This window comes from Episyrphus balteatus, chromosome 4 (genome assembly GCF_945859705.1).
Source record: "Episyrphus balteatus chromosome 4, idEpiBalt1.1, whole genome shotgun sequence".
Classification (NCBI taxonomy): domain Eukaryota; kingdom Metazoa; phylum Arthropoda; class Insecta; order Diptera; family Syrphidae; genus Episyrphus; species Episyrphus balteatus.
Genome location: NC_079137.1, coordinates 31,474,679 through 31,491,593, shown reverse-complemented (window position 1 = coordinate 31,491,593; position 16,915 = coordinate 31,474,679). Strand labels below are relative to the sequence as shown.

At 32.4% G+C, this 16,915-nt stretch overlaps 1 protein-coding gene across 1 annotated transcript; it reads left to right on the top strand.

Moving 5' to 3' along the window:
• The first annotated feature begins 14,713 nt into the window (after nt 1-14,713).
• Nucleotides 14,714-16,677, top strand: LOC129918851 (kelch-like protein 1). The gene is made up of 2 exons (XM_055999596.1): nt 14,714-14,907; nt 14,976-16,677. The coding sequence occupies exon 2, from the start codon at nt 14,984-14,986 to the stop codon at nt 16,661-16,663; it is 1,680 nt and encodes a 559-aa protein (XP_055855571.1). The 5' UTR covers nt 14,714-14,907; nt 14,976-14,983; the 3' UTR covers nt 16,664-16,677.
• The last annotated feature ends 238 nt before the right edge of the window (nt 16,678-16,915 follow it).

The window sequence follows — 16,915 nt, the reverse complement described above, 5'->3', positions numbered from 1 at the left end:
ACAAAATCAAATGGTGCGGCGGTGGAACAGCGACGTGGTGCAGCGGTGGTGCGGCTGAATTCCATTTTTACTCGGGGATGAATGAGTAGTGGAGAGTTTCACAGTTAGAGAGAATACTCTGGTATCCCTTCGCTTGGGTAGCGAAGAGTTTTTTATTCACAAAGGCGTTCTTTGTAAGTTCCTTAGCATCAGTGGCAACTGGTTTTTGTGTGATAAGATTTTGATTGACTGATGAATGCGAGAGGATACCTTCTCCTCACGATGGTGTTTTTAGAAGACTTTGTGACCTTAAGTACCCTTGTAACTTTCGCTATGCTGGTAACCTGACTTCGGGAATCAACTTATAATTATTCTGTTAAGAGTGCTGACTACAAAAACATATTCTAACCGAATTCATGATAATATTTATTAATTTTACCAAATTTTTTTCTCAGTGTTTTTGTTGATTTCATTCCCAATTGCAGATGCGGTAACTATGGTGACGAAAAGATTGCGTTTGTCATTTACAATGAAACAGATTTTTCATCATCACCAGCCAGAGCGTCATCCCAATGTTTCATGGCAACTGAAACTGAGTGCGAAATATTAATGGTAAATCCTTTGAGTCCTTCCCCATACTCAGTTCGTGTAATAAATAAGTGCAATTAACGAAAAATCCTTTTTTACTTGCTCTATAGGGCAAGTATTGGTTTCGTGTCGAAAAAAAAAATTGAGGTTTTAATCAAAACCAACATTACGATGATGGAGAATTCCGAAAAAGTGGGTCTCGCAATTCCGTCCGTGCGTCTGTGCGTCTGTGCGTCTGTGCGTCTGTGCGTCTGTGCGTCCATCTGTACACATTTCCACAGCCTAAACGGGTGGACGGATTTTCTTCAAATTTGGTACAGATGATTTTTATGGAATTCTGAAAGTTGGTTTTTTTTTGTTTTTTTCTATCTCGTTTAGAACGTATACCTCCCATACAAAAAAATACGATATTGCAAATTTCTCGAAAACGGCTCTAACGATTTTGATTAAACTTTGTATACGTTATATTTAAAGCAGTGGCAATAAAACTGCATTTTTATTTTTTCTCAAAAAAGTCAAATAACAAAAAAAAAATTTTTTCATTTCACAAAATTTTGCCCTAAATGTCGGCTCTTCCCCAATATCATTTTTTTTTTTTTAATTTAGAGGCAGCTTTTAAAATCTACAAGTAGACTAAGATAAAAGTGCTTTGAACTACAAGAGCAAGTACGTGCGACCCCAGTCGTGCATTTTATTTTTATCCTTTTTGTTTTTTTTTTTGTAATATTTTTTGTTTGTCAGTGCACAAGAATATAACATGGATACTATTTATGATGGTTGTTTTGGAGAGTTTTGTGGGGTGGATACGAACGTGGTGTGTTTTTACTAAATTTACTCTAATTGCAGTTTTGCAGTTAGTTGACCTAGTTTTCGTGGTAGAATTATCCAAGCTTTTTGTAATAAGAATAATGATTTATCAGTGTGGTAAGGGTAAACGTTGTTAATTTGTTTTGGTAGTTTTATTTTGTACTTTTTTTTTTTTTTTTTGTAAAGTGGCGCCCTGTTGAAAACCAAATGCAACTAAATTTTCTTTTATTTGTATTTTCTTTATATAAAAGCACGCATCATTCAATCCATGACCACTATATTCTTTCTATATTGGTTTTATTGATTGGTATTGTTATATCCTTTCAGAGCAATAGAATTGTTATAAATAAATATAATACTATATATATATAACGTATATGAACTTTGTTTGCCAAAAGAATTCGCTTGATGTTTGGATTTCGATTTTGGGTTTCGATGGTTATATTGCATGACTGAAGTACCTTAAGCGAATTGTTAGCCAAGTTGGGTGAAACAAATATTTGTGTTGGAGTTTGAAATGAAGTACCGATTCAGCCAGCCATTTATAAAGAATAGAATTTATGTATCTGATACACACAGGATTTGGTTGCGCCTCGTATAACCTAACTTCTCAAAAGCTGAGGTGGCTGTTTTGGGTGTTGGTACTTGAATCAGGACCGCCACATATATCATTGCACTCGCTGGGCAACTTGAACATAACCAATAAATGCTATCCAATCATTTTTTGCTGTCTAATTAATTACAACTGTCATTAAGTTAATAATTTTAATTCAGATTTTTAAATAATCAATAGTTTAACTTAATCAGTTTAGAAAATCTAGAGATCTCAGTATAATAACCAGTAAATCTATTGTTATAGAAGGCCTTTCTATATTTTGCACACAAGTCCTGTCGGTCTATTTATTTTTAGTATTTTGTTGAAACCATTTAAAATAAACACTAATTTTTTTTTCTACATGAATGAGTTGAGGATTCCCTATGTGAGCATAAATGAAGCTTTGTTTCGTTTTTAAAAACAACCTTTGTAAGAAAAAACAATGAAATAGGATACAGAACTATGAACACTGGAACGAAGACAGAAAAGATTACTTGAAAGTATTTAGGTATTTTTCAATTTGAACGAAAATTAACTTTTTCAATTCCATTATAGTCCGGTCAATTTAGACATAAAAATAGTGGTCAAATAACAAAAACTGCCGAAAAGCCAAATTTTGGTGGAGAGCTAGGGTCTACCATTGCAAACAAAGTTTTAAAAATCCCCATCGATCCTATGTGTGCAACAAAAGTTATTCGGGATCAAAGGTCAAAATTTGAGGTTTTTTGGATTTTTTTTTCAAACAAAACTTGAGCCAAAGTTGTAGATCATAAAATTTTCTACAAAAATGGTCTGTATGATTTTTCCCTAAGATTTACCATTCGTTGGATATCGCAATTCTAAGAATCACATTATACAGCTGCGAGCGAAAAAATGGAAGCGCATCGAAAAATATTTTAAATAAAGCATTAAACATAAAAACAGCTTGGTCAAAAAAGTTCAATTTAACGGTATTTTATTTGAAAAAAGGTAGTATTTGTTCCCATGACTATTATTTTTAAATACTACTTCGCAACAACCTTTAATGAAGTCGTTAAGTCCCTGAGAGGTACTGTCCAAACCTACAACTCAAGTTTTGTTTTGATACAACTTTGACCCCGAATAACTTTTGTCGCACACAAAGGATCGATGGGGATGGGGAAACTTTGTTTGTAATGGTGAACTTTAGCTCTCCACCAAAATTTAAATGTCTATCTTGACTATTAGTTAAAAAAATTGTTTTTCTTCAGTAGAAAAATTTTAAAAACTTATCAACAAGTCAAAAATTGTTAGATAGGTACTAAAGGGCAAGTTTAGGATTCGTAAAAAAAAAATCAAACTCGAGATAACAATTTAACATGACATTACGATGATGGAGAATGCCAAAAAAGTGAATCTGGCAATTCTGTCTGTCTGTCTGTCTGTCTGTATACACCTCGAGCTACAGCCTAAACACAGTGATTTTCTTCAAACTTGGTAGTTAGCAGTTTTGGGTGATTCCCTAGAGGGGAAATTGAATTTTTTTTTATGACCAAAACTAACGGCGCACCTTCCATATACCTAACGGAATATACATAGAAAAGTATTTTTTTTTTTTTTCAAAACGGCTCTAACGATTTTGATTAAAATTTTTGTGTATAGTATTACACATAAGAGCATATTGAAATTTTAGTAAATATTCAAAAAACGCATTTTTGGATTTTTAAAAAAATATTTCAAAATTTTTTTGTTGAAAAATCAATTTTTTGAAACTGGGTTGGTGAAAAATTTTGAAATTTCTTTTTTATGTGTAAATTAATTATTTCTTCAAAATGGCATACCAACTTATTTTTGAAAAATGTTAGAAAATTTTTGTATAGGTATAAAAAGATATTTTTTTTTTTAAACGGCTCTAACAATTTTCGAAATCTTTGTTCTAAAAACTCTTTTTTATATAAGAAATCAAACGGCATACTTGGCCTTGTGTAAAAGATCATTTAAAATGGTGTTTAGTCAATTATACAAAAATAGATTTTATTTTTTCATTTCTTATCAAATTCCTTAAAAATATCAAATTTTCCCTAATTTTTTGTTCAATAAAAAGCTTTAGGTAACATAAAAGTTACTTTTGCCATAAGAGCAAGTACTTGCTGCTGCAGGGCTGTTTCGTAATAAGCACCAAGAATTCGCTTCTCTATCATTGCTCTATCTAAGCTACTTATGAAATGTTACTTATCAAGTGCTTAAAATGTTGTTCTTGTCAACAATCAATGAGTGCTTTGTAATATTTAATGAATTATAATTCATTAAAAAAGGGCGAACAAATCCAAATATTGATTTTTTTCCTTTGTAAAAACTACCAGCCCTACAATTCTAACAAGTTTCAAAATTCATATGATAATTCAGCGAAAAGGGGCGGCTACCGCACCCCCTGAATAGAAAATCTCAATTTTATTTTTCTTTGTATGCACTACAGGACCTTTCACCCATAATCCAGTCAAAAAATGTGTTTCAAAACTTCCAATTTTTCAATTGTTGCCAAGTTTTAGGGATGCAAGTTAAGTTTATAAACGTATGTACTTATGTAAACGGTAAATGATTTATTCGGTTTGGGGTACGAACTTCGTTTAGCACCTCAAAGAATCAGCAATTGATTTTAAAAATGTTCACAGAAAAATTAATTTCAAAAATAAGGCAAGTGTCGGCAAATCGCTTATCAATTAATTTACTTGAAGAAAAGGCCACAAACTTTGTAATAAAAAATAAAGTTGTAATGGAGTTAAATTGCTTGGGTTAAAAAAAAGAATTTCCCCCTGACTTTGCATTTTTAAATAAGCACATTCCAATGATCTTAATGTGTTGTTTCCAAAATTCTGACTCTCACTTAAAGTCAATTAGAAAACTTTTGACATTGTTGCTGAATGTAAAGCCCATCAACAAATTGTTCGACTCATTTCCCTTTGATTAAGGATTCGATTTGCTGCCTATACTATATCCATCCTCTCCATCAACTGACTTTGTTTGGACTTAAAAACTTTTCAAAAACTTCTCAATCCTATGATTTTAACCCATCCTTTTCCTTTTATTGCTGTTCGTTTCTACGGTTTCTAGTAACCAAAGTTTTACTGGTCCATCATTGCCGTATAGCCATCATCATCACAAAATAACCATAATAAAGTGAGCAAAAACTGGGTCTTCTTATAATGTTAGGTATTGATTTCTACAAAAGGAATATCTTTTCTCGTTCCTACTCCAAAGTACCAATTGATAGGTACCTACTATGGAACATCCCAAGCTATAATAACAATTTCAAATTCTCTTTTTTGAGCCAAAAGCGTATTATATTTTCAACCTCTCCACCTCCTAATCCCCACCTCGTTGTTCAAACAGAAAACACAATTTTGTTACACTTCATCAACTTAATGGAATCCCGTATATGAATCCCATTGAATCCTGCAACGAGTTCATAGTCTCCAGCATCCTTTTTTGGTTTGATGTAGCCTGATGGAAGAGGATACTCATTTTCGTTGGACATTGAAAAACTTTTCAATTTTACCTCGAACCGACCGCTCCAACGCGATGCAAACTTCCATCTAAAAATTGATCTGCATTCGATGCGACTTCGACGACGATGACGATGACGACGAACGGCCGATATGATGCATTAAGGCAAATGGATTCTTCCACTTCCCATCATCATTGCAGGCCTTTTTGCTGGCTTCTGTATCCTGTGCTGCACTCTAAGATTGTTTGCATTGTGGAAGGTACCAATCATAATTCCCCAGATATGGCTAAGGGATAATGCGAAAACTTTTGCCTAGAGTGCGACAATTTGGCTTTATTTTCGAATCTGCCAGAAATTGCTTTAGGTTTTTTTTTTCGTTTCTTCGGCAGTAGGATCATATCAAAGCTAAATTTATGAAACAAAGAAGGACTCAAGACTCTCCAGGTCCTGATGTGCATCACAGAAAAAGAGAATAGAAGAAGTAATTTTCTTTTTTTCTTCTGCATATTTTGTGCCATCAGTTTTTTTTTCATACCTCCTTCATCACATTAGATATGCAACAGGCGAAAACTTTTAATGCTCGTGCTCATAAGTTGCAGAAGTTATATTATATTTTATGGGAAAAGGATGAGGCATGATGGCTTGAACGGGGAAATATAGTGTCATTAGAGTGCATCATGATGAAGCAATGACGACAAGGCTTATGGCAATTGACGATGACGCAAAAGGTGGGAGCTAACGAGTGCATATAATATTTAGAGACGCCATCATCTTCATGGCATCGTGGTGGTGTCGACGGTGGGTCTAGAATGGCTTGAATTTTTATTCTTTTATAACACGTAATCATCATCAAGAAGAAATCGAAAAAATTCCATGCTCTCGCCTCGACAAGGAGTTGGGAGAGTTTTTTAGTTTAAAATTCTAAAAAGGCCATTAAACTTTTCTACTGATGCTAAAAATCGCTCCCATGCTTCTGTCAGAGTAATGAAATGAAAACTCTTCTTACTGCTGGATGTCTAGTACTTTGCGTCAAAAATTACTATGCAGATTTGCAAATTTTCAAATTTTGTGTTTCTTATTGAGATTAGGTTACAGAAGTTACTTTGTGTCAAATTTAAAAATGGTGTTTACCTTACCATGGTTGAATGAAAGCCCTGAAAACTTTTTTTAGAGACAAAATCCAACAACAACAACCACTTGAGGTGTAGGGTGTGTTTGTGGTTCCATTATAGATGTATGGACTACATTCAATCAAGTAACAATTCTTAGCCAAATAAATAACATTTGATTCGCAAAACCTACACCAGTAGATTTAATTTTTCTAAATTATACCCAAATTAAATAGGTCACTGTGGTGTATGAGTACTAATTTTTTTTTTTTTTTGAGGTGAATAAAAAATAATGCTTCTATAATTCTTAAACTAAGCGTAGGATAGCTAATATTAAAGTTGGGTTATCCTGGGCTAACCTTGGGCAAACAAACTACGGTTTTAAGCTAACGATTTTTTTCACAGAAAAAAAAAATCACAATTTTTTTCGGTTTCGGATGTGAAAAAAAAAGTTTTTTGTTGTATCTTTTTAAAAAAAATAGTGAAATTAAAAAAAAAGTTGGGCTATCCTGGGATAACGTTGAGCAAACCAGCAATATTTACACTGAATAAAAAATTAAATTTTGTGATTGTTCATGTGAAAAAAAATTACTCCGTTATAATTTTAGAACTAAAGGTGGGTTTGCGAAAAAAAATCTTGGACTATCCTGTGCTAACCTTGAGCAATCGAACCAGGCAATTTTGAAAAAAAAAATTGCATTTGGGGTGCAACTTAAAATTACCGGAGTTTAAGTTTCAGTTCAACAGGTTCTGTAAAGTCTAGCGGAGGAGACATCTTCTAAAAGTTACAGTTAGGATTTCAGAGGATCAATTTTCAATTCAGGTACCTATATCCTAAAGATATACCTGAAATGGTTGGAAAAACTGTTTCGCAAATATTTAATAACATGCATATTTACAGTTGAGAGTTGTTGCTAGGTGAGCTTATCGTACCTCAAATTTCCTTATTATTTTTTTTTTTCTGACAGAGGAGGATATACACATTGACCTTCGTATTTTGAACCTTAAAAATATACTTGATGTTAAAATTTTCCCCGTGGTACAGTGTTGAAATCTTCAAAGGTCCTATGTGGGACTATCCTAACCAACAATTCGTAAGGCTTCTACAGAGCCTTACGGAAAATATGAAAACAAAATTGTTGGTTTGGCTGACAGCACTAAGACCACCTCCTTCTCTTGATTGTAACTGAGTTCAAAAGGATTTTACCCAGCAATTTATCTTTATCGAAGTTAAGTTATGTCTTGTAGGTTACTTTCCGATGAAAACATCTACTGATTCCAAACGGGTCACTCCACCAAAAACGGAAGGTTTAGTCCTTCGCAAATGGCGCACTAGATTTGTCTCGTCAAGAATTTTCATATTAAACTACTATGTTCGACTAACCGTTTTCTATGATCTTAACTAATTTTTTTTTTAAAGTTTTTAAACTAACTTTGGGAATTACATCCCAAAGTTATATACTATATGCGCAGACAGGTTTAAGTACCTATTTGTAAACTAGTAAAATTTTTGATACTAAGCTTATAATATTGTCTGAGTTACCAGTACATTTCCCTTAATTTACTTTTTAATTAATCGCGGCTACCATTTTAATTTCGCTTTGAAACATATGCCAATATTTGCTATGTTTTTGTCCTTTCATTAACATTATGTATTTTGAGCATTTTGCCTACTGCAAGTATTGCGGAGTCGTAAGCAAAAGTAGCTACAATGATGTTTTCTGTTCGAGGTATATCGTGTGTTAACCAAAGGCACTAAATGGGATCTAGAACACTACCTTGTAGTACCTCATTTCCCCTTGCAGTAATCATTTCCGTGTCTAAATCGTCCTTCGTATTATAGTTCTTAAAAACTTGAGAGGCTTAAGACGCTAAAGAAATGTTCTCTCAAAAACTTTTGATATAACTGGAAGGAGTGAAATTGGCCTGTATTATTCCTTTTTCTAACTTCTGCAATTTTCCATAAGTTCAACCTAAAAGTGGTATTCAAAATAAAAAGGAGGTTTATTAAACATTTCCGTAGGAGCATTCTAAGATTTTCTGCAGTAACTACATAACGTCGCACAGTGGTGCCATTGGTCGTTTTTGGCGCCAAAATTCATTTGCACGGCCATTTCTGGACGAAAAGTCATGAAATTTTTTACACTGAATGATAATAGTATAATAATAATAATAGCCAACTTTTCTTTATTTAAAATGGCGGCTCCAAAATGGCGGAAAGAATGGGCGTTAAAATAGAATTCTCATTTTCAAAACAGTATATAAGTTAGAAATTGGGCTAAATTCATGACAAAAAGGTATCAAATCTTAGATTTAGATTCATATTCTTTAAAAAAAAATCAAAAATTCTTGTTCTTTTTCTTAAATTAGCACAATTTTGAGATCTCTGCTATTTATGTTTCATTAGAAAATTGAAAATATTGACGTTATATGGTTGCCAACTATGCTTTTAAGTAAATATTAAAAAACATGATATAATGAAAAGTTTCAATGTTCAATAAAACTGAGAATTTATTTTTTCTGTAAACAAAATTATACTTTTCAAATAGATTTTAATGTTCTTAATTCAAATCTGAAGTCGAAAAAAATCTATGACGTCACGTTTCGTAGATAAAAATTAATTTTGAACTACTTATATCTTAAAAACGTGACGTCATAGATTTTTTTCGACTTCAGATTTGAATTTGAATTTTCAATTGTGTTTTTTTAAGAAAAATGCAGTGGACATGTCTATTTTTTTTTATTATTTAAGCCTGGACAAAATAGAAACGTTGCTATCATTATTGACAAGCTATAGGCTATACCATCACCAACAACTTTTGCTACAACGTTTTGTAAATAGGTCTAGCAGTGCTTTCCATTCCAATAAATAGTATACTAGAACTAGTATTATATACACTAATAGGTATATGACTTGCTGCTAAAAAAAAAAAACATGTTAAGTTCTTTGCAGAACACATTTCCTACAAATTTAACCTCACGAATTTGAAAAGATACTGACATAGACAACACAGGAACAAGAACTCACATCCATTAACCATACTTTCTTTAAATCCCTAAGAAATTTTAGTCAGGTTTAAAACCAATTTTCTTGGCCTTTTCATTCAAGTCACTTTTTTTCATTCAAAAGCAACAAATTTATTTCTATTGAAATTAATTGATTTCCTTGCACACAAAGCACCACCCAATTTCACAAGCAAATCCGGTTAATTTACCAGTTCATTAAACCGTGAATTTTGAAAACATCATATTTTCTTAAAATATATCAATCCTTTTAACAGATAAAAGAGATCGCCTCAAGAGTTTACAATTATTTTCTTTTGTATAAATAAGATTATTATCTATTTACAGAAAACAGTGGTAAAATCCTCTTTTATTCAGAAAGGTAGTATTTTTATTCTGGATAGTAAAGCTGTTGAATAAATCCTTTATCCTTATATGAGTACATAAGGATCCCCCCCAACAAAAATACGCAGGTAATTGAATTAAACTTCAAAATACAAAAAATAAAAATTAAACAAACAAACAAAAAACTACCCACTCAGAAGCAGGCACTTTTCTTTTTTTCATCAGCGCTATCCAAACAGAAAAACCACATTGTGCTCTTCAAAATTCAATACCACATTTAAGAGCTTTCGAGTTTTTTGCGGTTAACAAAAAAAAAAGTACTGAAAGAAATAAGGATGCACTCGAAAGTTTATTCGTAAAAGTTATTCAAAAACTCCTTCATACTGTAAATGAATGGACAACCAATTAAAACCGAGCAAAAAAAAAACTAATTTAATGGGATTTCTTTTTTTTTTTTGTATTCCTTTTTGGTTGGTATAGGGTATTTCTTCCGTTCTTCTTTAGATATCCTGATTTGGTTTTCTTTTCGTCTTTTTTTTTGTGTTGCAGGACTATTGGGACTATTGCTGTCATAATAGTTATTTTTTTTCATCATCCGCACTTGCATTGAACGTTGGGGAAAATTTGAATGTCAAAAACTGTCAACCAGTGAAGGGTGGGGTAATGCACACATAAAGTTGCCGCGAGCATCGTATTGAAAATTTAGTTTCAGGCAATCGAGGTTTTGAGACGCCAATGACGATCAGGAGAGGATTTTGTCTACATGATAGCTTGATAACCCTTCCAACAATTTTGCTTCTATAATGCTTTACAGAAGCAACAATTGCATCTGTAAAGCTTTATAGAACCAAAATTGTTTGTCGGCTTTTCGTACATTTTTTTCTGCCACCGGACTTACTGTCCCACGCAGGAGTTTTATACAATTATGAAGCTACAAACGCTTCAAAAACTAAGGGACCATCGGGTGTTTACCGCTACAATCGAAATAAAAGCAAGGAATTTAAAGTCTGCTAGATAATTTAGATGATGGCATAAGATATGAAAAGGACCTAAAAGGACTGACCGAAACCATTTTTCCTTTTAAAAGATCCGGGTTTAAAGTGATTTTTTCTCATTACAACATTTTTCAAACTAATATTGATGTCTTCAAATCCGGACCTGAAATTTGGCAGCAAAACGAGAAAAATCATTTAAAGTTTTCTATTGAAAAGAGATCGAAAATCCTGAATCCTTACATCCGCTGAAAATCACTATTCAACCCTATCCCCATTCTCCTCCCTTCTTCATTCAGTACGATACATGTGAATGACATTTTTTGACATTTTTGTTGCGGTTCTATGACGTTCCCGCCCGTTACAATCACTGCAGCAAATCGTTCATTCATTCACAGTGCTGAATCGTCTATAGAGGCAAAAGCAGAAAATGAGGTTTTGTCTGTCAAAGATTGAATATTCCATTCCATATATAAAATGCCGGAACATGAAGTTTTCTACTAGAATGATAGGTATTTCCAGCTTCAAGCCGAAAAAGAGGGATTCCATCTTATGCCACACATCAACTGTCACCTTTATGCAATAATAAACACAATAAAACCGATGGTTTTATGGAATAAATATACCTACATATAAATATGGCTGATGTGGAATTTCATTCTTTAGAAAATTCAAAAAAAAAAAAAAATTATTTAGGTATAAAATTTGAATTGCATTCCAGTGACAGACAGCAAAGGATATTGCATGATGTCATTGATCACCTTTAACCGAGACAGGCTACCATGATTTTGATGTTGTAAGGATGATTCTTCTTCTCTGATGTTGATGATGATGATGGTGATAATGATGTCATGGTGCTGCCGTTTGTGTGTTATGCTGATGAAGCATTTAATCATGAGCTTAAGTCAACATACTGGTTTGTACATGAGATTGACAATATTGCGACTGAGTATGGTATATGACGATGCTGGTTATGAGTTCAGTCGGACGTACATGTGTCTTATTTTGAATATTGAAGTTGTAAATATCAAACATACATCATAGAGGACAGAAATGTATTATCTAGATGTTTGGAGCTCTTTTCAAATGCAAACAAATGTCATCATTCTAAAGTGTGCGACCAAATTATAGAAACACTCAGTTTTTTTTATTTTCACATAATGACATATCTTTTTGAATAGTAATTTTAGTTAACAACCTAGGCTACTTTTAAGTTAATCCTTCAAAGATTCGTCAGGAAAACAATGCAAGTATGTACTACAGGGCAAGTTAAGGTTCCGTAAAAAAAATCGAACTTGATAAAAATGTGGGTCCCGAAATTCAGTTTATATATATCTAGGTTCTTAGACCCACCACATACAGCCTTAACTACTCAAGCAAATGGTAGTTCTGAGTTAAGTGAAATGCTCTAGAAACGAAGTTGACTTGAAAATTTATTTTTTGGATCAAAATTAAATCTACCTATTCTATAAAACCGTGCATGGTTCATCTTACCTTTCGAAAAACCGGTTCTAATCATTTCGTCGATGTCGATGAATTTTTAGAGGCTGCAAAATTAAAAAGAATTAGGTATATGTATTTTATATATGCGGAAAAAAAAACATTTTTGGATTAAAAAATATATATTTTTTTTTTGTGAAACATTAAATATTTGAAAAGGGTCCGTGAAAATTGTTTAATTAATATTTTTTTATAGACACTGTTCAATGGTAACAACATTTTTTAATGGTTATGTATTGGAAAAAAAATTTTAAAATTATACTTAATAAAAAACTTGATGAAATCCATTATCCATGCATTTATGGCAACAATGTGAAAAAAACTTAATATTTTACTATTAAACTAATTTTTTAAATTAATTAATTTATTTTGCATTTTGGTAACATTAACTAACTAATTACTCTTGATAAAATAAAATCTATTACCATTCTGAAAATCCCTGTAGAAGCGCATATTTTTTAAAAAGCTGGCCACCTACTTTATGTTCCTTTAGACCTTTTTTTGACCTCAGGTGTTTAAAATTTTTATAAAATATTTTTTTTTTACATTTTTCATCGAAAAACAAATTTCAAATTGTTTTTTAGAAAAAATGCAACAGTTATAAAAACTTTAAACTTTAAATTTACAAAATTCATGTTGTGGTGAACGAATACGTAAGAAGATGAAATTAAAAATACACTGAACCAAAAAAAAAAATGCTAATATTTTCTGAACTGATTGCGATAGAATTTTTACTTGCTCTATAGGGCAAGTATTGGTTTCGTGTCGAAAAAAAAAATTGAGGTTTTAATCAAAACCAACATGACGATGATGGAGAATTCCGAAAAAGTGGGTCTCGCAATTCCGTCCGTCCGTCTGTGCGTCTAGACGCGTCTGTGCGTCCATCTGTACACATTTCCACAGCCTAAACGGGTGGACGGATTTTCTTCAAATTTGGTACAGATGATTTTTATGGAATTCTAAAAGTTGTTTTTTTTTTGTTTTTTTATATCTCGTTTAGAACGTATACCTCCCATACAAAAAAATTCGATATTGCGAATTTCTCGAAAACGGCTCTAACGATTTTGATTAAACTTTGTATACGTAATATTTAAAGCAGTGGCAATAAAACTGCATTTTTATTTTTTCTCAAAAAAGTCAAATAACAAACAAAATTTTTTTTATTTAACAAAATTTTACCCTAAATGTCGGCTCTTCCCCAATATCAATTTTTTTTTAATTTAGAGCCAGCTTTTAAAATCTATAAGTAGACTAACATAAAAGTGCTTTGAACTGCAAGAGCAAGTACGTGCGACCCCAGTCGTGCATTTTATTTCTATCTGGTTTTAGAACAGCCATAAGTGTAGGTATCAGCCATTTCAGGCTTATCCATTCTTTATATAAAATAATTATACAAAAAAAAAGTTCTCAGTATTTTGAAGTTTTGTTTACTGAAAAAAAAAAAAATTTAACGTAAATTTACAAAACGTTTATGTGAAAATTTTAAAAATATAAGGAGCTAAAAGCAAGATTGTGCCACTTCAATCTTGCATTACATTTTTTAAACAATTTTTGTTTTCGTTACATAAGAAAATATTTTAAGATTACATTATGTAAATTCCAATATGACTAAAATAACATTTCTTTTTTTTTTAATTTCCCACGCCTCTTTCCCCCCCAGATACCACACGCGCTAGGGTCCATTTTCACCGAGTACGAAGTCATTTGCGGATGATTATCGTATCGGCACTTTTTAGTGTTTTTTGAAGGTAAAAACAAATTAAAAAGAACTAAATAAGTAAAGAGAATGGTATTTCAGATAGTTTTAAACTTTAAACGAACTATCCCACTTGATTTTTTTTTCAGTTTTTTTTTAAATCAAAAAAATTTAATTACCTACCAAAACATTAAAAAAAATTCAATTTAATTTACTTTAGAAGTTCTCTTTTTTTGTTTTCTTTGAAGTACGAATTTTGTTTTTTTTTTTTTTAATTTACATTTAAAAAAAAAAACATTTTTAATTGTTATTAGAAAAAATCTTAAAAAATAAGGAAACTGACAGCAAGTTCGTGAGACCATTTCCTGGATTTTATTATTTATATAGAAAAAAAAAAACAAATTTAAAACGCTGTTTTATTAGCAATGGATAAATTTAATTTAATTAGAACCAATTCATGATAAGATGGATCAATTATTACAACAAGCAGATTGCTTTCTATAGCAGGCAATTTTTTGGCAATATGTTTAATATTAACCATTAACCACGGTCTTAAGATTTTTTTCAATCCAGCAGAAAACATAATTTAACGCTGAACTAGTTTATTAAACATCTGGCATCGACCCATTATAAACCGTTCGAACCGGTTATTTTGTCAAGACTAATGTCAGTGCTTGCTTTGCCATTCCAAACGTAAATCTATAGAATATCTTATCAAAAAATCTTCCCCAAGCATTGACATTGACAAATTTAACGCAGAAATTTCAACCAGTTTTTTATATTTTAGTTTCGTGAACCTAAGCCTTAATTATTTTGTAATCCAATTCGATGTAAGCATAAGAAATTACTTACCCAACTCAATAAATCTTCAAAACCCAGTCTTTTCCTCCATTCTCAGCAATAACCATGACAATGACAATAGACGACACCTCTGACAGCTTCATTTTCAAATGCCCTGACCATGTCAACAATATTTGGGCGAAACTCCAGACATTCTATGGCAACGGTGATAGACAATTTGACGATATTATTTTGATAACTGAAAACGACCAAACTCGCTTCCATGCTCACAAGATGATTCTCTCAGCATCCAGCTTGTTTTTCTTCTCTATGCTCCAAAAAAACCGCAAGAGAAAAAACAACAAAGCTAGACATGAAGAGATCAGGCTGAAAGACATCGATGGAATAGTCTTGGAATCGATACTTGGTTTTATTTACACAGCTTCAATAAAGCTTCATAGTGCAACGGTTCTAAGAGTCTTGAAAGCAGCTCAACTTTTTCAATTGGAAACGTTGATAACAGCTTGTTGGGAATTCTTAGGTGATCAATTGGATGCGAGTAATTGCTTGTCTGTCTTATCGCTGGCCGAGGAACAGGGGCGCATCAAATTGCACAGGGAAGCTTCTATGTTCGCTTATACCCATTTTGAAGATGTCTGCAATGAGGATGAATTCTTCAAGCTTGACAAAGACCAATTGAGAAAATTTATATTTGGAGCTGAAATTTCTTCCGAAAAGGTTTTCGTAAGTCTAGTGTCTTGGATCGATTATGATCGTGAAAAACGCGAGCCCTATCTTTTCGAGTTGTTGTCAAACATTCGTTTTGATTCTTTGGATCCAAAGCTTATCATCGAAAGTAGGCACTTGGTCTGTAAAACAATTGAGTGCTATGAATTAATTTGCAGCTGGCTGCAATGGCATCTGTCTCCGGAAACTCGTCCCCAAGTACCACCAATTCAGAAACACGATAAACTAGCTTATGTAGGAGAAGATTTAGCTTTTCGAACATTGGAACCAGAGTATAATTGGCCAATTTGGGTTCTTAACCAAGACATTCCAACGACTATTTCGAACCAATCTACTACACTCAACAAATCGGTAATATCCATTCGCGATAAGCTGGTAGTAGTTGGAGGTGAGGCCTCAGGTGAAGCTTCTAGAAACGTCTTTTGCTTTGATCTTCGGACAAAGGCTTTCAATTCCTTACCTTCGATGAGAATGGCACGTAGTTCTCCCGGACTGGCTGAAGTAAATGGAAAATTATACGTCATTGGTGGTTGTAAAGACAGAAAATGGTTGCATTCAGTGGAAATGTATGATTTTTCCACTGACTCTTGGCAATTTCTTCCTCCACTTTCTTCACCATTGACAACCATCAAAGTAGCTGTTGTAAATGGACTTATATACGCTGTTGGGAATAATTGCCAAACAATGGAATGTTTCAATCCCATCACTAACAAATGGAATCAAAAATCATTTGTTATCGAAAAATCAAGTGATTTTGGTATCGCTGGAGTCGATGGCAGTTTGTATGTTGTTGGAGGTTGCTACAATGGGAACGATAGCTTTACTGTTGAACGATATGACGCTCGTAAAAATTGCTGGACAATTGTGTCAGAATGTGAAATTAGAAGATCGTCAGTTGAGTGTGTAGCTTTGAATGGAAAATTAATTGTGTGTGAAGATTCGAATAGTATTTGGATATTGTGTAATTATGTAAAAGAATATGATCCAAAAACAAACAAATGGAAGAGCTTAAACACTTTGCTTCATAACGGACTTAAAATCGGACTGATAACTATGTAATGTATTTTATAGATCTAAATTTGAATTAGTGTTTTTTTTATATAATTCGTAGACGAAATATTTATGTAATTTTGCTGTGACAATTATGTGTTCAAAATATACTTTTTTTTGTGAAAATAAATTCAATAAATATTTAAGAATCGTTAAAAATTTATTTCAATGAGACTTTTTGGTAAAGGAGCAAACGGAAAGATGATTTTTGATAGACCAAATATATGACAATAGCTTTTTTAGTTTCTAGTTATCACAATT

Coding starts and splice junctions, on each gene's coding strand:
- LOC129918851 (XM_055999596.1), top strand. CDS start 14,984: ATGACAATGACAATAGACGACACCTCTGACAGCTTCATTTTCAAATGC.